The sequence below is a fragment of the Lepisma saccharinum genome, chromosome 26, assembly GCF_977018435.1.
Source record: "Lepisma saccharinum chromosome 26, izLepSacc3.1, whole genome shotgun sequence".
Classification (NCBI taxonomy): Eukaryota; Metazoa; Arthropoda; class Insecta; order Zygentoma; family Lepismatidae; genus Lepisma; species Lepisma saccharinum.
Window position 1 is genome coordinate 29,794,826 of NC_139254.1, and position 24,305 is coordinate 29,819,130.

The 24,305-nt window shown below is 36.8% G+C and overlaps 2 protein-coding genes and 1 non-coding gene across 4 annotated transcripts in view; 2 read left to right on the plus strand and 1 right to left on the minus strand.

Annotated features, from left to right (window-relative positions):
- LOC145979750 (endoplasmic reticulum-Golgi intermediate compartment protein 3) overlaps window positions 1-24,305 on the plus strand; it is a 150,362-nt gene that overhangs the window by 98,125 nt on the left and 27,932 nt on the right. The window lies entirely within an intron of this gene.
- Window positions 1,091-13,626, minus strand: LOC145979752 (reactive oxygen species modulator 1). Its single transcript, XM_083112738.1, has 3 exons — window positions 13,183-13,626; window positions 7,048-7,189; window positions 1,091-1,533 (listed from the first exon to the last, which is right to left on the minus strand). The coding sequence occupies exons 2-3, from the start codon at window positions 7,173-7,175 to the stop codon at window positions 1,425-1,427; spliced, it is 237 nt and encodes a 78-aa protein (XP_082968864.1). The 5' UTR covers window positions 7,176-7,189; window positions 13,183-13,626; the 3' UTR covers window positions 1,091-1,424.
- Window positions 16,069-16,140, plus strand: TRNAP-CGG (transfer RNA proline (anticodon CGG)). Its single transcript has one exon. It is a non-coding gene; the product is annotated as a tRNA-Pro (tRNA).

The window sequence follows — 24,305 nt, forward strand, 5'->3', positions numbered from 1 at the left end:
TGAAAAATTTAAATTCTAAATGTAAAAATGAGTAAAAAGAAACAAAAGTAACATCCGACAATTAAGGGTCCAGGGGGAAAGTGGGGACAAAGGCCCAAACTTCGAAATTTTCCTTATTTACTCAAAATTTCAATTTTTTTGCGCCATGATCATAGAGTGGTCTTTTTTCGTCCTTCCCTCCAAATTTGGTCCATCCAGCGTCCATAGGGCTGACACTACAAGTGATATTCCAGACACTGTCCTGAAGCTGGCAATACTCCCACTTGATGTCATATTTTTTTTTACTCAAGAAGTATAAGTCCGATTTCAACTAAACCTTGCATGGTTTTAGAAATGTACCACCACTATACTACAGTTTTCATTCACTTCAGTCTATTGAGGGGGGCACAGGGACAATTTTTTTAAAAAAAAAAATCGATTTTCTTCTTCTCCCTTTAACATTAATTATTGGGAGGCACAATGTATAAATTTTACCTCTGCTAAAAGCTGCATCTTTAAGAAAGAGAACAAAACCATTTTCATCTGTCTACGACAATTAGTTCTCGACGGTACAATTTTTTTGGTACTTCACGACAAGTTTGAAAATCGTGTGCTTGAAAAGGTGGTGACAACAACAAGAATACAGACGCACGCGGGTCCAGGATATAAAGGTTAATCAAGGAGAGTCACTTTCTTCAAGCAGTTTATGGTTATCAGAATTAGTACTTTATTGGTGCAACAAAGATTTCATAACCAATTCCATTAAAATAATTCAGTCAGTTTCTAGTGCCTCCGTGATATGGGAAAGGTAATGCTCTTGCCTTGTAATCAAGGGGTCCCAGGTTTGATACCCGGTGGAGGCACTAGTGATTCAGATCCCAATTTCAACTGTAGGTGCAGTTCCAATTAACCTATCTGTTCATAAGAAACAAATAAACCAACAACAATTTTAATATATTGGAAATCAGGTTTGACATATCTCTATACGATTCATTTACCAGTCTTGGTTAAGTACATATAATGTCCCAAGGAATACTAAAGAAGCTTACAATTGTTTTGAATTGTATATGTGGTTGAGAGTTCTAATGAAGTTGAAAGAGTGTGTGGGGGGGGGAGAGGAGGGAGGAAATATTAATATCAATACAAAAATTAAGAATGGTCTTTATTCACACTATTTCAAACTAAGGTACATTTCATTCTGCCTCTTTTTCTCTGTATTCATTCAGGATTTAGAGTAGAGGATGGAGACATTAGAGGACATGATTAGTTTACTTCATGGAAAAAGCACATGTATAAAAAAACATATTTGTAGGTAAAAGAAAGGGAGGAGAGAGAGAAAGGCAGATAGCATGTACACATTACGATATAAATCATTTACACTGATAGGAATAAGGCAGTCCAAGAAAAGAAGATCCTAAGTATTTGGTTTGCTTACTAACTAAACACTAACACCGAATTCCAGTTCCAATAGCCATAAATGTTCCAAAAGTCCCTCCACCTTGGAGCATCACTTTTCCAACACTGTTCAGCAGTTCTCTTCCACGAAGTCCATATCTGTTAGGGAGAAAAAATAATTAACATACTCTAATAGCATTAAACACACAGAGAACATTTGACAACCATCAACGATGGTGAAATGAAGCATAATTGGTTAGAAGTGGTTTTGAGTTTTGAATTTTAAGACAACTTTATGCACAGATTTAAATTGAGATCCAAATCATCATGTGCTTCCATCAGGTGTCGAACCTGGGGACCCTTTGATTACAAGGTGCAGGCCTCCGTGGTCAGCACACAGTGCTACAACACCAGAGGTTCCAGGGTTGAATCCCGGCATGGGTGTTCTTTGCATCCTTTCATCAGTTTCATCATGTCATCCCTCATCCTCATCGTCATGATTAGCCAAAAGTGGAAGATATGCGTGAACAATGTAACCACCTTGCCATTGAAGATGCTATCTTAGATGTGGTTGATTTGGTTATGTATTAGGTTGCCACTTTTTTACAGTTATGATGTCAAAATACCCTGTATTCAGATGATACCTCAACAGACTTCATTATTTACCACTGGATGTTTTTACAATTTACATCCCCCTGAAAAAAAATTCAAATTTTGGAAATTACAAGTTGAGAAATATTCCCCCATCAGTTGCAAGTGTGTTTTATTTGATATTTAAAAATCTTCTTTATATCATCAGACCCAATGGAAGTAAACAAAATACTGCATGGATCCTTTATCAAATTAAGGAAAATGTAAGTATGTAGCGTGAAATGCAGATGAATGGCTTATTGCAGAAAGGGACCTGAGTCACTTTTGCACAATTCTGAGAAAAATATGAAAAATCGTATAATATTGATAGTGTACGAAAGAAATGTACCGCTGTTGGCTCAAATATTCAGCATAAAGAATAGTTAATTTTGCAACCCTCAATGCGCCCCCCTGCAGTATGCTGCTAGAGACAGTGGAGATGAAAAGGTTGTGACTCTGGTACCTTTCTGCAATAAAAGTGGAAACTTTGAGAATTAAGACGAGAAATATCCTACAAATGCCCGTTTGTCATTGCCACATAAGCTAGGTTAGGTTAAGTTATGTTATATATGCCACAGAAAATTATAGATTCATCAATAAATGACAGTGTATTGCACTTTCTGGACTTTATTGTCGGTGTTTGAAGTACAATAATGTAGGAGCTCATGCATGCATGTGTTATTCTACATCTGAGTCTGTTTCATTGGCGCGTGTAGTGGGCCACTGAAGAATATCTTCATAGAATCCTTTGACTTCGTCTGGTACATACGACAAGGCAGTTTATATGTCCTTCAATTTAGTAAGCTTGATCGGCATACATGCAACTGGAAACATACGTGGCATAGGAATTACAATTCTTGCACCTTTGGACAGATAGAAGGTGTAAGATGTCTAACCTTTGATGAATTCGGAAACCTTGACAGTACCCTTATGTTCAACACAGTATTCAAAGTAATGATACTTGCAAATCTGAAAATACTGCCTATTCTTGTAGGAACACATGGTAGTTTTCACAGACACCACATTTTTTTTTTTTTGTAGACATGAGGCCACCACGTTGCGAAATCACTGGTGTCAGTAAGTTTGACAGTATTTTTACCGCCCCGAGCTGCATTACAGATTAGCATGCACAGTTCATACAACGTATAAATACGGCTAAGTTTATTGCAGAAAAGGACCAGAGACAGTGACTTAGGTATCTTTCTGCATTAAAGTACACTTTTCACTGTGCATTTTCTTGGCTATAGTCTTGTGTGACTGACTTCCTTTCTGTACTAAAAGATGCGTCTGTAACTAGGAAAATCAAAAATACCATTAACCCCCGATACCTCAAACATGTGACTCAGGTCCCTTTCTGCAATAAGCCATTCAGATGTAAATATGGGACCAACTAAACACACTGCATTAGAAATAATTTTGCAACATTTTTAGAATACTAGGAAAAAAGGAAAATATACAAGTTTTGCAGGACATGTATCAGAAACACAATAAAATGCCAAAAAAAGGAAACACAAAATGTAACTTAATGAAAAACAAATTTGGCAATCTCTATTTTATGAGGGGTACCAAGCATGAAAACTTACAATTAACATCTAACGATAAATAAAATTATTCTTACTAAAAATTACTTCGAAGAAAAGTGGAAATTTTGTGATATTACTGTAATTTTCATTTTCTCTTCCTTGCACACTTTTTTTCGGTTAGTTGATGGGATATCAACATCCTACCCTTTTAAATCTTACACTGTTTACCATTTTCACTGGGAAAGTGGTTGTATCTCACTGTGCTTAAGGAAGAGGTGGAAAATATATTTTTATTGTATTTTTCTCATTGTTGTTGGTCTTATTTTTATGTCTTCCCTTAGGGTCATTGCTATCTGGTGATGATGATCATGCTACGAGGGTAGTTCAAGGAAAAAGTTTCCCTATGTTGCAAAAAAAATATTTCTTAAGTTACAGACAAAAATCAAGTTGCACCAAGTAGCATGGTCCTTTCTCACTTTTCAACATAATTTCCAAGGTGGCACGAGCATTTGTCCCATCGTTGCACAAGTTTTTGAAAGCCATCTGCAAAAAATTTGGGGTCCAGGGAATGAAGAACACTTTTTACGGCTGTATCCATTCCATCGACGTCCGTTTGAATTCTGGAGTGTTGTGATGAACAAAGATCTCATCCTGAGTCACAATACGGCAGAGAAAGTTGTTCCCTTCATTGTGGTACCGGGTCAGAGAATCCAGGCAACATGTCATACGCGTCGTGAGATGTTCTGCAGTGAGTTGTCGTGGGACCCAACGTGATGAAACCTTCACGTATCCCAATTTTTTCATGGATGATTTTGTGTGCAGTCCTGACGGAAATGTTCAAATCAGCTGCTGCTTCACGAACCTTGATTTGACGCTTGGCCAAAACTAGCGCATTCACTTTGTCAACCAATGTTGCGTCACTGACTACAGACGGGCCACAGGGGCCGATCTTCATCGAATATGCTTGTTCGTCCTTCAGAAAACGATTTGCACCACCTTCACACCATTTGCACTGACATTACAGAGTCTCCATAAACAACAACCAGCTTCCTGTGGATTTCGATAGGAGCAAGACCATTTGCCCACTCATACCGGATCACAGAATGAATCTCTTCTTTACTCCACACCGCCAAAACACGTTGTTCCGCCATGACTTGCTACTCCTTATGGCCAGGGCACGTTTCTCACTGCATGACTCACGCTAATCACGTGACGCGCATGCGCAGTAGCCTGCACGAACATTGCATCGTGTGTAAATGTAGAGGAAAGACGAAAGAACACATTGCTAGTTTCATTTCATTTATCAGGCTCATACTTTCTCCAAAAAAAAAAGGGGGGGGGAACTTTTTCCTTGAACAACCCTCGTAGTTTTCAGAAATTGTCCAAGAGTAAGATGTTACGATATCACACTTTTTATTTTGTAAGCAGTGTACATTTTATTTATTTTTTGGTGCTTCTTGTTAGGTTAGGTAGTTTGGTTGAATGTCTCTCTTTTAGATGTAAAAAGAAGTTGCATATGAGTAGGTTTGGTAGTTAAGTGCACAGCTTCTATCTCAAAATAATCAGCATCTCTTATGAACTATAAGTGAGTGCTAAGGGTCAATTTGAATGATGTCAAGGATATAGGATTATTTTGCAAGACCTTTTTTTTCAGCGGTATTTACAGAATAAGGGAAACTTTATTTTTTCACGAAAAGCCGTGCCATTCTGAAAAAAAAATCAATTTCAGTCCTTTTTCTAGCTATGAATTTTGTGTCCACTGCAGGAAGTTTGAAAAGCAAACGCTTAAAAGGTTTTGCCCTGAGAGGCTATACATGTGGGAGAAGCAGTCTGCTGAAGGTTAAACAACGTGACCCCTCATCTGTCATACTGTTATTGTTATAGACTCTGTTCTCAAACAATTGGACTTGAGGTAAAATATCTACAGGACTAAATTATTGGGCAGACCAAAGCTGTTGGCAGCATATGCAGATGATATATTGCTAATGGCTAGAACCAAGAAAGCTATGGTTGAAACTTTCCAACAATTAACCACAAGAACCAATTCATTATTAACAACGGCACAAAAAACAAAATATTTGAAATGTGTGAAAGATATAGCAACCTAGATGATCTAGTAGTAAATGAATGTCAAGCATATAGAACAAACTAAACCTTTTAATTACCTTGATTCAATTGTGAATGGAGATAACACAATCATAATGCGTAAGACAGCATATCACACTAATATGTTACTCCTTTAAAAATAAAGTAATATGCAAAAGTATAAAACTGAGCCTATGTATGGAGATTTTGTTGCTGTTATTTTATGACTTTGATTTTGAGAATACAGTATTAGACTTTAAGCAAGCTGGGATGATAATGTCCACATGACTTTGAATCTTTGTACAGTACAAAACTTCAATCACTATTTAAAAAAATCAGTGTACCAGTACACTAAATTTTGTCTTTGTATCCGTCATCGTTTCTGAGTAATCTATAAATACTGATTCAAACACATAAATACATGGACTTATTAAGATGCATGAATTTTCAATTTGAAGTTATTTCATTCCCCAAATAAGCTTATTTGTAGCTTGGATTAATTCTGAAACATCAAGGTTAAAATATATCAATTGCTGATTTTTAAGATTAATTGATTGTTTACTTTTGATTCCTTTATTTGCATACACAGATGGATGGGCGGACCACATTAAGATTATGTCTGGTAGATCCTAAACACAAAATATTTAGATCTTATCATTTGTGGACAGAAGGATCATGTTACTGTATGCTACACAGAGCTATTTAGTAACTCTGAAGATGGACATACCCTTATTATAAGGGCACTATTTTTCAGCTTTTGATGATTAGCACACAAAAATCTATTCTAAATGGTAACAGTTTCATACATTCATTTCTTCATTTTTACAGAAGAAACTACTTACGGAAATGAGTTTCTCTAAGGTTTCCAACGTTAGTCAAGGTATTTTCTTTCATCGTGGTATCTATTTGACCAGGAAATCATGTCAGTGTTTCCAACCCCCTTTTTTAACTATGCTTGACAAAACCTAACCTAACCTTATCGGAATGGTTCGTGGGGCTATCCGTCAGCTACCCATGCATAATGTACAATTTGCACACGTGACGAACACGATATTCCAAAACAAAAGAAGCGATATCATTCGCAAAGTAAGCTATATTGCACCGTTATGTGTGTTCAATAGCACTTAGAAAAATGCGTTATTTTAGTAGAAAAAGTGTTTGTTTTCGTGTAAAAAGCATAATGGCACCTTGAACTATGTTCCGTAATACACAATTGGTAAGTACGAACCATGTGAAACACAAAATATCCCATTTTAATGTGTCTCTGATCTATGAAACTGGTACCATTCTAAATTACATTAAAAGAGAAAATAATGTAAGATGATGTGATTTTGAAGGCATTAAATACAAATAACAGTGACCTATTTTCAATGTCACCCAACACATAAAAACTGTAAATGTATTAATTGCACTTTGAAAATAAGAAATACAATACCTAATAGCTGAAAATCCTCCAAAAAGGCCACCAGAAGCCATTCCTACACAAAATCCTATTGCAAAACCCATCTTCACTCGGTCCCAACAGCTGGGACCAGTGTGATACGCTCCTACAGGGACTGGCATAGTTGGTCAATGAGCTGAAAATAATAATAGAATGTCATTATTTCACTCTTAGGTATTTACATGTTAAACAAGATTTGGAAGTAATTTTATTACACTTTTTAGGCATTTCCAAAAGAACAAAAACATATTTTAAAGCACTTACATACAACACACATGCTTGTGGTGAATAATAATTCAAAATGTCAGAATTGTTATGGTAAATAAAATCGCTAGAATGTGAAACTTCATCTGCACATAGAAAATGAAATTGTTCATCATAATAAACAACCTCCTTACATTCTAAAATAATTTTAGATTTATTTAAGGCATTCTAAAATAATTTTATATTTATTTAAGGCAGCCAATTATTGTAATAATATCAAATTTATTTTAAGAAATCCAATTTTCATTAAACATTTTGACACATAATTGACAATGGTCCAGATTTTTTACATAACTCACCAGCAGTGATGTTTATCCACATGTAAACAATAGTCTACGTCCAAGCATAAACAATGTGTGTGAATGATGTGGTGATCAAGGAACACCTAAATATAGAGCATTTAAATAATGAAGCAATGTGCACATGCTGCTGTGACCATGGTAAGCTTAACAGCGAGTGTTGTAAAATGGAACAGAATTCTTCTGCATTTTCTGTTGTTCAAGTTAAGCCCCTTAGTGTTCTTATTTACAATTTCCCAATAAGTAGCAAAACTGTGGAATCACACATTTTATATTTCCCCAATTATATGTTTAATCTTCACGGTCGCAACCTAGTTAAATTTTATAAAATTTTCCCTGATTTTACAGTTTACTGCATTTTTCAAAGATTTTTTTCCACCTTGGTCTTCTGAAAAACATAAAATTCAGGTTCCACTGTATATGAATAAATTGTAATTGTAATTTTTAGTAACTGAAATTAATATACAGTATTTGCCTAATAATTGTCACATATTTTTATCAATATTTTACATATTCCCATAGCTGATGCTTAAGGGAGACTATGATTTTTTTTTTTTTTAAATGGCTACATCTGAGCTGATTCAAAATAATTATGCTTTCCCTGCAAAACAGTTTTGTACATTGCTTTTTTATATAGTACCAGGGTTGCTAGACGTTTGGAAAACCTGGAAAACAGGGAAATGTCAGGGAATTTTGCTAATCGTCTGGAATGTACATGCAGTTTGCAGTCTGCAAGAGAAAAAGTTGCAGTTCACTTCCACTTCTGGATTCAGTTCTTGTGATTTCACTCCCAAAAAAGATTCAGTTTAGAAACGTGTTTCTTTCATTCTTATGATTCTCAGTCTTGTGCAAAATTATGGTTCCTTCGGATTTCTGTAATAAATTTTCACTTTTATAATGCTAGATATTAGAAAGAATATCAAAGTAAAACTTGCTGTCCAGATATCTGATTGATAACTCAAGTACATTGACAATATGATCATAATTATCAGAAAGGTTGGTGAAGATGAGGTTATCATCGTCTATTATTTTATAGATCTTAGTCTTATAAGTTGTGGAAGTGAATATTCATAAAAATTAACGGATGACATATTTAATTAAAAAACGCAAGGTTCAAAAGCAAAAATCATGATGATAACCATGTCTGGATGGAAAAATTTCAATTTTGGACTGGAAAACCCGGAAATGTCAGGGAATATCAAAATCAAAAAACTGTAGCAACCATGAGTACACAATGTCTGTACATACTACATAAATTATCACCCAATCTAATGAATGAATAGATTACTTGTAGTAGACATACTTTTCATCTCACCACCCAAATTCCTGGGTGCAAGTCCCTGTTCAGGCATGGGTGCTCTGTGAGTCTCACTTCATCAATTCCATCTTATTATCATTCATTCTCTCATCATGATTAGCGAAAAGGGGCAGAAATGTGATGCTAAAAAATAAAAATACATGTAGACATAGAATTATAGTCTATGGTACATCATTGCCCACAGAATATCTTAACTTCAGGGAGTGTTTGCTGGTAAATAAACTCAAAATTTCATGTTTAATTTCACATCTTTCCATGTGCTAATTATGAAAGTCTGATACCTGGCGGAGGCACTCTGTGAAGGGGGAGTGGGACAATTTCCCCTAGGTCCTTCTCTCTGAGGCAGCTGGGAGCACTGTTGCCAACTTAGCTCTTTTGGGGCCAGATGTGGCTCTTTCTGCCACTCATTTGGCTGTGAACTGTGGCACCCGCCCCCTGCCCCCATCACTAGCCCCGGCCCACATAGACCAACTTTTGCTATGCGTATACATTTTGCACGTGACGTGATATTATTATGTTGGCTGTGTCGTCCCACCCCCCCTCTTACCTCCCCAGCTACTTTTATATAGTGCCTTGGTTGAGGTGAAGATGACAATATTGTTATCCGGTTATCCCTAATTTTCGATTCATACATCCAATCGGTGGATTATTGAGATGTGTGATGCAGTCAGATCTAGACGTTGAGAAGTAAGAATAGATTGTCATCACTTTAAAGTTGCCGGTAATAGCAGCGCCCCCACCCCCTAGACAACTAAAATTTCCATGGCAGGCACTTTATCATATCCAGCCTTCGTAAATCTAACTCCTTCAAAGTCAACTTTAGCACAATTTAAGGTGAAATTTAGCTCTTTTATGCACATCAGGTTTGGCAACATTGTCAGGATGGCCATAAGAGGCAAGGAGAAATACATTTCGCATATGGGAGAATTATTTTATTTGTTTTCTTGGGGATATCTAACTTCCGATGGCGGAAAAAAACATATGATCGAGTAGAGGATCCATTGAAGATGATATTTGCGCTAGAAAGAGTCGAAACTCCCATTTGTTTAGCCGTAACTTGAATTTGAAGTTCTCTCCATAAGGAATACATAGGATTCTGTAAATGCTTGTTCATCATGCCTAATAATAAACTTTAAAAACTGCTTTCACTTGCAACATGGGGAGAAATGCATAGTCTCAAATTACGCGTGGATTTTCTTTAGTAGCAGTGCCCATTCCGACGATATTTAAATAAATGCATGCCTGGTGTGAAATTGTCACACCTCACCTTAAAACACACAAAATATGAACAAATATACTTTCCACCACCTTACGCAAACATTGTTGCTTCCCACTGACAAGGCATTCCACAGACCACTGCCGCCATGAGGCTTGAAGGGGTGTTGAGCTTCAGACCAGCACTACCATGATGAGATGTTGAAAGCATTTCCAGAAATCATTGTAATGCTAACAGCCATAAACCTAACCTGTCTAACCTAACTATGAAACCCCTTCATGTTCCACATGTGATCTAGATGGCAGCAGCAGTCTGAAACCAAGATGACAGTAAACGAATGTCCAGTGGCAATAAAAAGTATCACATAGGAGTATATGGAAGGAAAAAAACGATTCTAAATCAAACGTGCAGTTAAGTGATCTCTAAAACTCTGAAGTATGTGTTACCACATGTAAATAGAAATTGAACCCTGCATAGAAGGACCACAAGAAAAAGGTGCTTTGGTCAAAAGGTTGTGTGCCTTCCCCTTCATTGGTTCAACTCAGGCCATTACGAAGCATGCTCCACCCTCCCCATCCACCATCCCCTGTAGGGATATTTTAACCAGGTGGCAAGAATAGCATATAAGGCTATTTGGCTCAAGTTTTTTTTGTTTTATTGCGATGTCATCATGTTATGTATGCTTTTTTTTTTTACATGGTTTGATTTCGATTTACGTCTGTTATTCTGCGGAGTTTTAGTGATTACTTACTGCGTGTTTCCTTGACACAGGTTTTTCACTTCCATATAGCCTACTTCTATATAATCTTGCTGCCAAAATGTTCGAAGATTTTGTTCAATACATGCTATTGTATTTCTGAAATCCAAACAGTGCTCACTACTTTAAGGAAGGTTCAAATTTCGTGTGACAACGATTGCCAAAATTCTACGATAATTAGTCTTTCTGCTATGAGAATTTGAAAAAAATCATAAAACAATCGGAACCGTTACCGGCTATTTTCACCAGGTACTGAGAACAGCTTTTGGGCTATTTTCACCAGCAAAAGCAATTACCTGACCATAACATTGAATTTTATCATATTTTATTAGATTCATTGGCAGTATTGTGGACTTTCCCGATGGCATAGTGGTAATGTTGTTGCCTTGCAATCAAGGAGTCCCGAGTTCAATACCTGGTGGAGGCACATAGTGGTTCGGATTCCACTTTAAAATGTAGGTCCAGTCCCGATTAGCCTAACTGTGCATAAAATGGACTTAAAAACAAAATCTCATTGACAGTATTATTTAAGTTACTGCTAAGAAGTTAATTTAAATTAAAAATTGGTGCAACGACTACTGTCATCATGTAATGAGAATAGCAGTGTGTGCTGGAAACCAGAAATTACATGATCAGGTGTTGGGAAGTATTTACAGAAATAAATTTAATGCTAACAGCCCTAAACATGACCTGCCTAACCTAACAACAAAAGCATTTAGGAATGTAATACAATACCCCTTCATACTTATGTCATATGACATATTACCAGCACCAGTTCTTATTGGAACACTGCGGTATTTTTCCAACTTCATAGTGTGCAGAAAAATTACTTGTCATCCATAAGAAAATAAACACACCCCGATGTAAGCTTGATACACATCCACAACTAAAGAACGCACACATCCCTTAAATTCTTCCATAGATCTCTACAATAAACTACCACAAGATGTGAGGAAAGAACCAAAATTGATGATATTCAAGCACAAGATAAAATCAATGCTTCTGAAGCATGTTTTTTTTATTCTATAGCTGAATACATGGAAGCGACTTTTACACAAGTCAAATGTACATAATGTAGTATAATCACATATTATTCTTGTAAAATTAAATGTCAAATGAAAGTGGGTAATTAGTATATCTTCTCATGTTATATTTTTTTGTGATGTTGATATAATACCAGAGTAAGACCCAATTTTTTACAATTTTTGGCTATATATTTTGTATTTGTAAAATCTATTAATGTACCTGTATTGTAATGTAAGTATTGACATGTCCTATATTACCATGTACTGTAATTTGTACACACCGGTAGTCCTTGGACGCAAATAAACTAAACTAAACTAAACTAAACTAAACTAAACTAGGCCAGGTTGTAGATCATGAACAAGTGCAGTTTAAAATCGGATGAAAATAGCTCAAAAGCTATCTTCAACACCTGGTGAAAGTAATCACTCTGTTGTTCTTAAAAACTGTGAGTGCCTTGCTGATGGCATAATATTGCACCCTTACCTTGCATTCAAGGGGTCTTGAACCACAGTGGAGACATATTGTGCATGATTCAGAGTCCAATTTAACCTGTAGGTCCAGTTCAGATTAGCTTCTCTAAACAAACAAATTTTAGATTTCTCTTGAGTGAGTGAGTGAAATATCAGTTTAATTGGAAATTACAATTTGTAACAAATAACGAGTCCATGGAGATCAATTAAGTTTCTAGCTTTATTGACTCACTAGCAAGTTTTCAAGAAAACGAAATTTGAGAAATTTCCGTATCAAAGTGCAAACAGTTTTTCCAACTAGAAAATTTGTACAAAAATTACGATCATTCCCTTGCCCTGGTACTGCCCAGAAATTAATGGATTGTCAAACAAATTGTCTCCATTTTTACTTAGAGGTCAGCTACGAGCGAGCTAGGTCGAGAAAGCTGTTTCGCTTATTTACTTTAGTATAAGGTAAATAACACTTTACGAGTATGAACAGCGACGAGGTGCAGAATAAAACATATAGAAAAAATAACAATATTATTAAACATATAACTTTCAGTCAACAAAAGTTCATAGTCTTGTTTGTTAATAATTTGAAAATTATCCTTCTATTGAGCTAGCACTGTATCGGCAACGATTTTGCCGTTTCATTCATTTATATCCAGACGCTCACACATGTACGCTGCTTTGTGTAGTATGATGGTTTTTAAGCCAGAATTAGAGAAAAATGTTGTTTTTCTTTCATGTTCCGACCATTTATCAAAAAATTGTAACAGAAGTCAAATATATATTACCTGGGTTCACGACGACATGCAAGCTGCCATATTGAACACAATTGCCATCTCGATTTCACTACTTCAAGCACTAAAAAACATTCAACTTTATTGAAGAATGAAGATTATTGAAGTATATATATTCTCGCGAATCAATTCAGTTTCTTGTGTTATAAAATAAAAGAACGCGATTCTTAAATTAACTAGTAGTAGTATTTAATAATTTTGTTTAACTTTTAATTTCACATTTTATCACGGTGCCGGTCTGTTTATGATAATCGCATATATCCTAATAAATCTTCGATTTTATCAGATGTTGTATTTAATGGTTTTATTTTCTATTATATCGATTAAAGGAAAACAGGTGCAAATATGGTTATACAATTTAAATCGTAGTTTGAGCCACTGGAAAAGCTTTCTGCTAACATTAGGTAGGTAGGCCTACTAATCTAAGCAAAATATTTACTTTCGTGATATGATGTGATGCATATTTTGGAGATCCAATTTCTGTAAGATATTGCCACACAAATAAGAGTATAACCCGCTCTTGTTTTTCAAAAGTAAATGATTTTTTTCGATGTCGTCTGTATTCTGCCAGCCAGTGTTGCTACATGTAGGGAAAATTCCCTTTTGCAGAGGAATTCGGACCGAAATTTTAGCCAAAAGGGAATTTTGATGAAAAATACCGCAGTTTTAGGGAAATTTTAAAACATCTGACATGGACATTTCCACTTTGACATGAAAAACGTTTTAAATCCATTCATTTTACAGATAATGACACAAACATGAGACGTGCAAAATATCTCGGCGATATTTGTTTCGGTTCTCGAGAAACACGCCTTCAAACACCGCTGAAATTCACCTACTACGTCACGGATTTGAAAACGTCCTCTCCACAGACAGGAGGTCCTCTGACGTCATCACTTAGAAATGTGTGTAGGCGGGGCTTCTGCTCGTCCCGTCAACTTAGCATGAGTCACGGAATCGACAGCAAATTCACTTGTTACTGTGTAAAACAAGTATCTTACAACTTCTAGTGCAAAAATCTGTGCTCCATTTCTTGGAGATGAATTATGCCCTAGCAATATAGTAGTATTTACCATAATTCAACCACTCGGTAGAGAGTTTTCCCATTAGGGTGACAAAGCAAACCTTGTAACAGTCAATGGCTGAACACGTGAACAGCCTTGTTCATTGCGAATACATAGGTTAGTTCTGACTGGCAAGAACTTAATGTTATAGGAATGCCTTTTCTGGAATTACAATTATTTTCTACGTCTCTAATTTAAGAGAATGAAATAAGTCCGAAGGAATTTTTTATGAACAAGCGGATAGAACAAGGAAACTGGTAATTTTAGTAAACCAAAAAAAGAGGGGGGTTGGACCCGTTGAATCCCCCTTAAATACGCCCATGGTTATACACATTATTTCCTTGTAATGATTATACATAAACTAAGTATAGATATGTACTGTGCAACTAATGTAATCTTCTAGTGTATTTTCTCTTATCTGCACAAAAATATTTGATCATAATTTGCACAACAGAAATGGAACACAAACTGAAATTGCTTTATGGAAAAGAAAGTTAAATAGGCTTTATAAATAAAGTGAAGAATGTGAAAATTCCTATTTTGCACTACATAGGTTACGGTAAATATCGATAAATATAAGTTTAGAAAATATTTTTGAGTGTCTGGTCAGCAACCAATTTTATAAGCAATATTTTTCGCATGGCCTGAGAACACACACGCAGCTGAACCCTTTCATTTATCTTGCACGTGAGCAGCACGGATATTTCATAGAAGAATGATCATTACAAAGCATAGCTTTCCTTTCTCCTATCGCTCCTTCTTCCATTATTTAAATCGGTACAAATTTGTAAAACTGCTGCACGTGTTCGCTCACCGTGGGCTACCCATCCGGAACTGGACGCTCGAAGCAGACGACAAACAAGCTCTCCCTAAGGAGTGACGTAGTAACATGGCGGCGGCGTGTTTTCAGCGCAACGCTAGCCTCGCAACTTTGGAAGACTCGTTTCTGCCTTAAACTGGACGCAGAGAAACGCGAGAACTTGCAGGGGTCAATTTTCCAAGGTGTAGTTTTTAAAATTGTTGTAAAAAAAATTGAGTGGAAATGTCCATTTATGCTAAGTTTCCGTTGCATATCAATATTTAATTTTTTTCCCCGTTCCTTCTTATTTCTGCTCCTTTGAATATAACCCTGTATCTATTTCTGTTAAGTTTATTGTACATCGCTTTTATGCATATTCGGATCATGGGGATTAAATATTTAATGGATTTCTGGCAGGGATTCAAACCTGGTGCATCTGGCTAGCAAGCGATGAAGCTGAATGTATGAAAAAAAATCATACGAACATCGACCAACGGAAATACTACTCCTATCATCACCACCACTCATAATAATAATAATAATAATACTGCTGCTACTACTACTACTAATAATAATAATTATTATTATTATTATTATTATTGCAGGATTTACTTAGTTGAAGGGAAAAATTTGTCCATTCAGGGAAGTTTTGATCCTTGGAAAGGGAAATTGTGCCATCATATTGTGGCAACACTGCTCCCAGCCTGAGAGAAAACATGGCTGTAGGAGTATATACGCAACAAATTCTGTTCCTTAAAATGAAACATTTTAACATTGACAATATTTATTCCGTTTGCACTAGAATGGCGCATAGGTATGTTTTACTGTGCCAAAAGCGTCAGTACCAAGTGCGTACTGCTTCTATGCCATATGACATACACATTTTGCGGCCTATATGTTCAGGGGATAATTGCTAGTTTAGAACTCGGCTAGTAAGATGAAATATATACGAGTTTAACGAACTTATCAATATTTCACATGATTTACGTAATGACGAATGCGGAAGTAATAACAAATGGCTCAGTGGTCTAGGGGTATGATTCTCGCTTCGGGTGCGAGAGGTCCCGGGTTCAAATCCCGGCTGAGCCCACGTCATTTTTTTGTTTATTAGAAACTTGATGGTCTATCCTCGGCAGGGACGAGATAAGTGTCATTGTTAATTGTTTACTGTAACAGGAGAGTTTTATTTTTTAAAAAATTGAAATTATACCATCACGGATTTTAATGAAAGTGAAGAGTTCAGACACAAATTTATACATAGTTTATAACATTCATAAAATATATAATCATATCTCAGGACATTTGATTTGTCATGTAGTTAGACTTGCCTATTCGATCTCGGCAGAACACCTCTCACTCGTTTATTTCGTCATTTTTCACATTCGTACTTACCTATTCTGCATTGTGAAAAATTCTTTAAGGTGTAATTTTGTTTTTTTCACGAAAATAATTTGAATTTATCACATTAAGAGTAATTATGGTACTACTTTATTATAGGGGTGACACCTATAAATAATTTATTTCGCACTTTTTTACATTGCTAACATACTATTCTGGAATGCGGAACATTTCTTTAGGTGAAATAATGAATTTCTAACGAAAATAATGTCTATATCTTACATTTACGAGTACTTACTGTTACTCGTTATTTTGATTATGTAACACACATTATGACGATTGCGTACTGGTTCATCGCCCGTTGTGATAGTGTTTTGTCGATTTATTCAGTGTTGCAACCTTGTTCACCAGAAAATATGTACTTTCATGCCCGGATTTGAAATTATGCTAATACTTCATAAACCATTCACATTAGCCCCAAAAACCATTTCCCGTAAGGTTAGGCAAACAGTTAAAAAAAAAAAAAATACTCTACACATATTATAGTGAAAACACGGCGAGTTTGAAACACTGACTATGGGGTTTACATCATCTAACACACGGAACATTGTGCTCTCGTGCAGAAAGCAAATGGCGGCAGCAGAAACAGCGTGTCGGACCGAGGTTTTTCACAGAAAACAACATGCATTCACATTAAAATGGATCAAAACTACATTCACGAACTTCCAGAACGCTAAAGAAAATTATTTGCGTAAGTACTTTCTCCTGCAAAAAGTAAGAAATCCGTCATCCCTATACTAAAGTGTTATCGTAATTATTATTCTTCCTTTTTTCGCTTGCGTAACACACAATATGGCGGGCACAGCTTGAGTAGCGTGGTGGATCATAAAAATCAACTTGAAACACCTTCACTTCTTGCAAAACAACGGCGTGGTTGGAAACACTGACAAGGGGTTACGTCATGAAACGTACGAAACATCCGTTTCACGTAGAGGAAGCAAATACAAGCAACAGCAATTATGAATTGGAGAGATGTTTTTCTTCAAAAATACATGAATTCCGGGTCAAATAGATTACACGATGGAAGAAAATACATCCACGAACTTTCAGAATGCTACAGAAACTCATTTCTGTAAGTAATTTCTTCTGTAAAGATGAAGAAATCCGTTCTGCCGAGATCGTATAGTTACCGACTAGCCAACTTTAAAAAATGAAATTCCTGGATATTTCTTTATAGCCTTCGAACTCTTGAAATCAAAATGATCTGGAAGACTAATATCCTGAATCAGCTGTTACCTGTGGTCTTGCTACTGTGATTACAGGCCTCCCCGATAGTGCAGTGGTACTGTTGTTGCCTTGTAATCAAGGGGTCCCAGGTTCGATACCCGGTTGAAGCACATAGTGGCTTGGATCCCACTATAAACAATAGGCCCCCCCTTGAATTATGAAATATTTTAATGTGAACTTACTATAAGAACCTACGAAAATAGCATTGCCTATATTTTAGATTTTGCAATAATTTTGATTTTGTTCCCCCTCCCTGTCATTGTGTAGATTGAGGATAATAAAAAGTGCTGCGTAAGCTCTGAAATTATGCTAAATGCTTCTAAATTGAGCTAGAATTTAACATTATTATTTTTTTCCCAGGTAACCATTGTTTTAAGTTGAATTGTGCATCTACTTTTTGATCTTTGAACTTGCATTACTTATTATTCACTACCGTTATGTAATATTGTTAATTTTCTGAGAAAATTGTGTACAATGGCTCAACAAACAAAATGGGTTCAGCATAAAACTTGAGACGATTTGAGAAAATTGTTTTTTTTACCCCCAGCCTTCTACTGATTTTGTGCCATAAAATTTCCCCACAAACAAAATTGGGCAGGATAAAGAATGGATAGAGGATGGATCGTGACATGGTTGTAAAAAGCTTGTCGCTGTGTAGGCACACTCCTTTTTATTTTAAATATATCCTCTGTGAAGCAGATATAAGATTTGGATATAATTTTATTTTTATTTCCTGAATTTCAGTCAAAAAGTAAATGTAATCATTTTTTTTTATTTTTCACAGCAACAATAGAAAACTTACAATGATATCATTTTCCAACATAGTCCCCCTGCACTTCAATACATTTGGTCCAACGTTCCACAAGCTTTCCGATACCCTGAGAAAAAAAGGTTTTCGGTTGAGCAGCAAGCCACGTATGCACCGCTTCCTTCACCTGTTGATCTGTGTCGAATCGACAACCTCTTAAAGCATCTTTAAATGGAACGAACAGATGGTAATCCGACAGAGCAAGATCGGGACTGTATGCAGGATGCTCTAACACCTCGTAGGCCAGATTCTGAAGAGTTTGAGCGGTGTTGGCGGTGGTATGGGGACGCGCGTTTTCATGCAACAAAAGAATGCCTTCCGACAATCGACCTCGTCGTTTGCTTTGAATTGCAGGCTACAACTTGTTCGAAAGCATATCACTGTATCATTCATTGTTTATTGTTGTCCCCTTTTCCACATAATGTTCCATAATTACCCCTTCTGAGTCCCAAAAAAGTGTGAGCATCACTTTCCCTGCAGTGTGTTAATGCTTGACTTCCTTTTTCACTAGATATTCAGGGTGTTTCCATTCCATGCTCTGGCATTTGCTCTCAGGTTCGAAGTGATGGATCCATGTTTCATCTCCGGTGATGATTAGTTTTAAAAAGTCTTCACCTTCGTTAGCATGTCTGTCCAATAATTGCTGACAGATTCTCACATGATTTCGCTTGTTCTCATTAGTGAGTTCTTTAGGGACCCATCTCCCACAGACTTTATGAAAGTTATTTATTTATTTATTTATTTACTCAGAGTTTCAGATACAGTCTTATTTGGCCATTTTACACTGAAACATAAGTAGAAACAAAAAATAACAAAATATAAAAACAATAACAAGATGGGATAGATTTACATGTTCTTTGTCAGTAATATACAAAAATTTCGTTCTGGAAGGAAAATATCTACATTCAGGGGTAGTTTGTTGTAGATTTCTGGGAGCCTGTAAAACAAGGATCGTTGTAGAAGCGATAGCCTAGTGGTTGGGTTGTGGAAGAGTTGCAGGTTTCGCGTTTGCTTTTGGGGTACCCTAAGCGTGAATTCACTGATTAGGAGATCTGTTCTGATTTTGCCATTTATTATCTTGTATAAAAATTTCATATCAGCTAGATGACGACGAAAGGATTGAGTGTGAATATTCAGAGCAGCCATGGTGTCTGATTTGGATACATGTCGAAAGGAAGGTATTCTATGTCGAACAATTGCAAGAAAGAAACTGAGAACAGAATCTATTCTGGTGAGATTGGTTTTTGAGGCCATTGCCCAAATTGGGGAACAGTATTCGAGGATGGGCGAGATGAAAGATTTATAGAATAAAGCAAGAGATGATGGGTTTTGAATTTCGCTAAATCTGTATAGAAGACCGAGAAGACGCATGGCTTTTTTAGTGGTAGCTATAATATGATAATTAAAAGTGAGTTTTTCGTCCATGATAATACCTAGGTCCTTTTGGGTGGAGACGTTTTGGATTGGATTGTTTTCAATAGAATAAGTAGACAGCACTTTGTTCTTTTTTAGGGAATAAGTAAGGAAAGAGCATTTCTGAGGATTTAGTTCTAAATTCCACTGACGACACCATTTAACTAGTTCTGTGAGAGCATTTTGAAGAATCATCATGTCATGATGCGATGAGATCTCCTTAAAGAGTTTGCAGTCATCCGCAAACAAAAGTATATTGATTGGGAGGGAGGACAGTTTTTCAGGGAGGTCATCCATGTACAGAAGGAATAGGAGCGGCCCTAAGACACTCCCCTGGGGAACTCCAGACAGAACGGGAAGAAAGTTAGAAGAGGTACCTGAAAGAACAACACGTTGTTCACGCTCATGGAGGTAGTCCTGCAGTAAAGAGAGAAATTTGCCATGGATGTTAAATCTGGATGATAATTTATGAAGAAGAAATTTGTGATTAATTTTGTCAAAGGCTTTCGAAATGTCCAAATATATAGTGTCAAGTTGGGAGTTATTATCAATAGCTTTGGCAGCATGCGAAAGTAAGACAGAAATATTTGTTAGGCAAGAGCTGCCTGGAAGAAAACCATGTTGTGCTGTGTTTATATATGGTGACGTAAATTGAAGTTTTTGATGATTTTTTCACAAATAATTGATAGTGGCGATAGAAGTGAGATTGGTCTATAGGATTTTACACATTTTTTATCTCCAGCTTTGTGAATGGGCACAATTGTGGCCCGTTTGAAGTTTTTCGGAAACACACCCTTAGAAAAACATTTGTTGAGTAAGGCAGACAGAGGAAGAGCCAGGGAGTCGGCAGTTTTACATAGGAATATTGTGGGGATTTCATCTGGACCTAGGGACCGGTGGAGGGGCAATGAAGCGAGGAGGTATTTTACTTCCTCGGGGGATGTTTTGATTGAAGATAGCGTGTGAGAACAGACAGCATTTAAGTGGGGGAGAGGGTCGGAAACTGAGGGAGGTGAGAAGTTCTGATGAAAAAAAACATTGAAAAGTTCGGCTCTTTCTTCTCCACTAGCACTATCAGTATTGTGAACAATTTCTTTAGGTATACGTGGGCTTTGTTTTATTGAATTTAGTAAAGTGAAGAATCTCTTAGGGTTTGTAGTACATTCGGATGTTATGTTATTTTTTTCTGAGTAAGTATTTTGAATGACGTCTGATGTCACAATAGGTACCGTGAGTGTGAACATTAGGGTGCTGCTTCCATAGGTACCAAGCCTGTTTTTTATTTTTTAACACAAAGAGAACTTCTCTGTCGAACCAGATGGGATATTTCGTAGATCTCGGTCTCGCAGTGGGCACAAAGTCCTTTATCGTGGCATGCAGAATTTCAACAAAGTTCTCAACGGCTTCATTCACTTCCTCTTCCATCAACAAAAACCAAGGGTAGGCGTTGAGCGTATGTTGGATGACATTCCATGGAGCTTTTCGCCATAGGTGGTGGGGGGGTTGGTTCTGCTTGACGGATTCCTTATCTTTCTTCATGGTAGGCAGGTGCATTGTGACGTCGAGTGAGTCATGGTCGGAGGTTAGAAGATTTTTTCCTGTAGTTACCTGCATGTTAGGCAGGGTTGCCAGTACATAATCAAGGTTGCTGTCACCACGTGTTTTATGCAAGTTGAACTGGTTTAACCCTATTCCATGAATGAACGTATCAAGAAACCACTGATCATTTTGGCAGTTTATAGTTCCCGTATTTGGGCTTTCCCAATTGATGGACAGGTTGAAATCACCAAATAACATAATATCACCACTTGTCATTGCTGCTAATACCGAATCCCTGCAGGCTTCGAGGATAGAAATAGGAGAGTTCTTATGTGGGCGATAATATGATCCAATTAGCAGTTTTTTGTTTTTTTGAAAATTGAGTTCTACCCAAATAATTTCACAGTCCTTGATTAGGTCTCTTCGTATTTTACAATTCCATTTAACATTAACGCAGATCATCACTCCTCCACCACGACGACTTGCACGGTCATTTCTAAATACATTGAAATGCTTTAAAAATGGAAATTCACTATCCATCACAGTGTCGTTTAACCACGTTTCGGTGAAAACTAAGCAGTCATATTGCAGTAGCTCGCTTAAGTGAATGTCACAGTCAGAAAGTTTGTTTTTAATACTTTGCACGTTCTGGTAATATACGGAAAAAACAGCATCATTTCCTTGGGAGGGTCCCGGGTTGACATGGATGTCACCGCACAAGAGTACGAGGCACAAGAGGTGAAAGTAACCAAGAGTGGATCGCTTACCTCGCGGTCGTTGGTCCTCGGGCGTCCGTAGTCCCATCATGGCTGCGGTCAGGCTAGAAGAAGTTCCAGCAGCCGGAAAAAGAAAGTTCCTATTTCCTATTTTCCACGTCTCCAAAAATGAGCCACTATTGACCACAGTTACTTCAGAGTTCTGATTCACACGTACGTGGTATTGAAAAACACAAATGAAGCACAACACCAAGAAAATATAACCACAATTTGCAGAGCGAATAAACACGCTCTCAGTACTATCCGCCATCTTTCCCACCATTTGATATTGTTATGGATAATTTCATATGCAGAACCATGACTAACGTGCATATGGTTTGCCACTTCATCAACAGTCACTCGTCGGTTATTCAGAACCAGCTCACGGACTTGCTCAATGTTGTCATCAGTAGTGGATGTGGCTGGACGACCTGCTCTTTCCTCGTCCTTCACACTTGTTCGACCGCTTTGAACTTTTCAATCCACTGGTAAACACTTCACAGCAGTAAAACATTGTCACCGTATTGTGCTGAAAGTCTTCTATGGATTTCAGCTCCTGATACACCTTCAGACCACAAAAAACGGATTACAGAACGCTGTTCTTCTGTGGTGCACACGGACAGTGGTGCAGCCATGTTTACGTGCCAACACTGCAGAGCGAACTGAAGTGGTGACGCTGTAACCTGCCACAGGCGAAGACAAAAATACTATCTATCGGCTTGCGAGCGCAGAAAGCTGTACAGCCAACCTACGGAAGAAATGAAAAATATTGCATTTACTTTTTGGCTAACCTAATACATTTTCCTTTGAATTAGATTTCCCTCTCCCAGAAACTCATGTTTGCACATTATGCTAGATTTTACCATTATGTCAAAAGCAGGTGCTAGATGCCAACAAAGATCAAACTGTGCTATGTTTTTGGTACCTTTTGCTGGGGAAATTTTCTGTTCCTATGGTACATAGGGAGCCCATAGATCATTAAGTGCTATTTGTAGCCAGTAAAATTTTCTCTTAACCTTTCGGTACTCGCACTTATTTCACTTAATGCGAGCAGTCGCATGTTGTACTTTTTGCAATGTAGCCTACATAAATTAGCTGCTTTCACAAGCGTAATTTATTTTGTTCTGCATACCTATGTCTTTTTATGTTTTTGTATTTATACTGTATGATTTTCTTTATTTTTAATGGGTAAGATTATTTTATTAATTTTTGGAGGCACATTGCACAGTGGTTCGGATCCCAATTTAAACATTATATCCAGTCCCAATTACCCTATATGTCAGTAGCGAAGCGTAGTCTTACGAAGGAGGTAAGCAATGTTTCAGTACAACAAAACATGTAGTACAACGACATGCCGAGGGGAAAGATTCAAGGTTTATAGCCTCATTTACCCAGTCGCTGGATTTGTCAAAATATCGTAATAAAGTGACTGTACTAAAAATAAACCATATGATCCGCAAACGTCACATTTACTTTTTAAAAAAAAATCCAGGTAACGTTATTCATATGATATTAAACGTTTTGCATATGCGAACTTTCCGCATATGACTAAAGGGAGACGGAATTTCTTACTTACTTATTAGTACCTTTATTTGTTCATTATTATTTAATATGGTCAAACGGTGACCAAACCGATTTAGATAAAAAAAATGGGAATCATTTGTTTATTTTACGCTGCATGATGTAATTTAGTATTTTTGGGCACCCTAAAAACCGCATTGGAGTAACTTAAACACTAAATAAAAAGTTAAACACAAACAATAAAAAATTCATTTCAAAGCAAAGGAACACATGCATAGACAATGTACTCACCACAATAAATTTCAAACTCTTGGTCCATTGGATGCCACCCTTAGTGACGATATTCATACTCCATTCTTCTTTTCTTCTCTAGAAAATGTTTAAGCACACAATCGTAAAATTTAGTTTCATCCATTTTGAGTTCCTTTAATAGTTCCTTCTCAATGGACAAATGAGCAAGGGCTGACAACCTTTCCTGACCCATGCTGTTCCTGGCGAATGTCTTGATACGTTTCAGCATTGAAAACGATCTTTCAACTGACGCTGTTGTGGCTGGTATAGTCAGTACTAGCAGACACAGTTTGTGGAGTTCG

Coding starts and splice junctions, on each gene's coding strand:
- LOC145979752 (XM_083112738.1), bottom strand. CDS start 7,175: ATGCCAGTCCCTGTAGGAGCGTATCACACTGGTCCCAGCTGTTGGGAC. Junction 1,534..7,047: donor GGAGGATTTTCAGCTATTAG/GTATTGTATTTC, acceptor TCTCCCTAACAG/ATATGGACTTCGTGGAAGAG.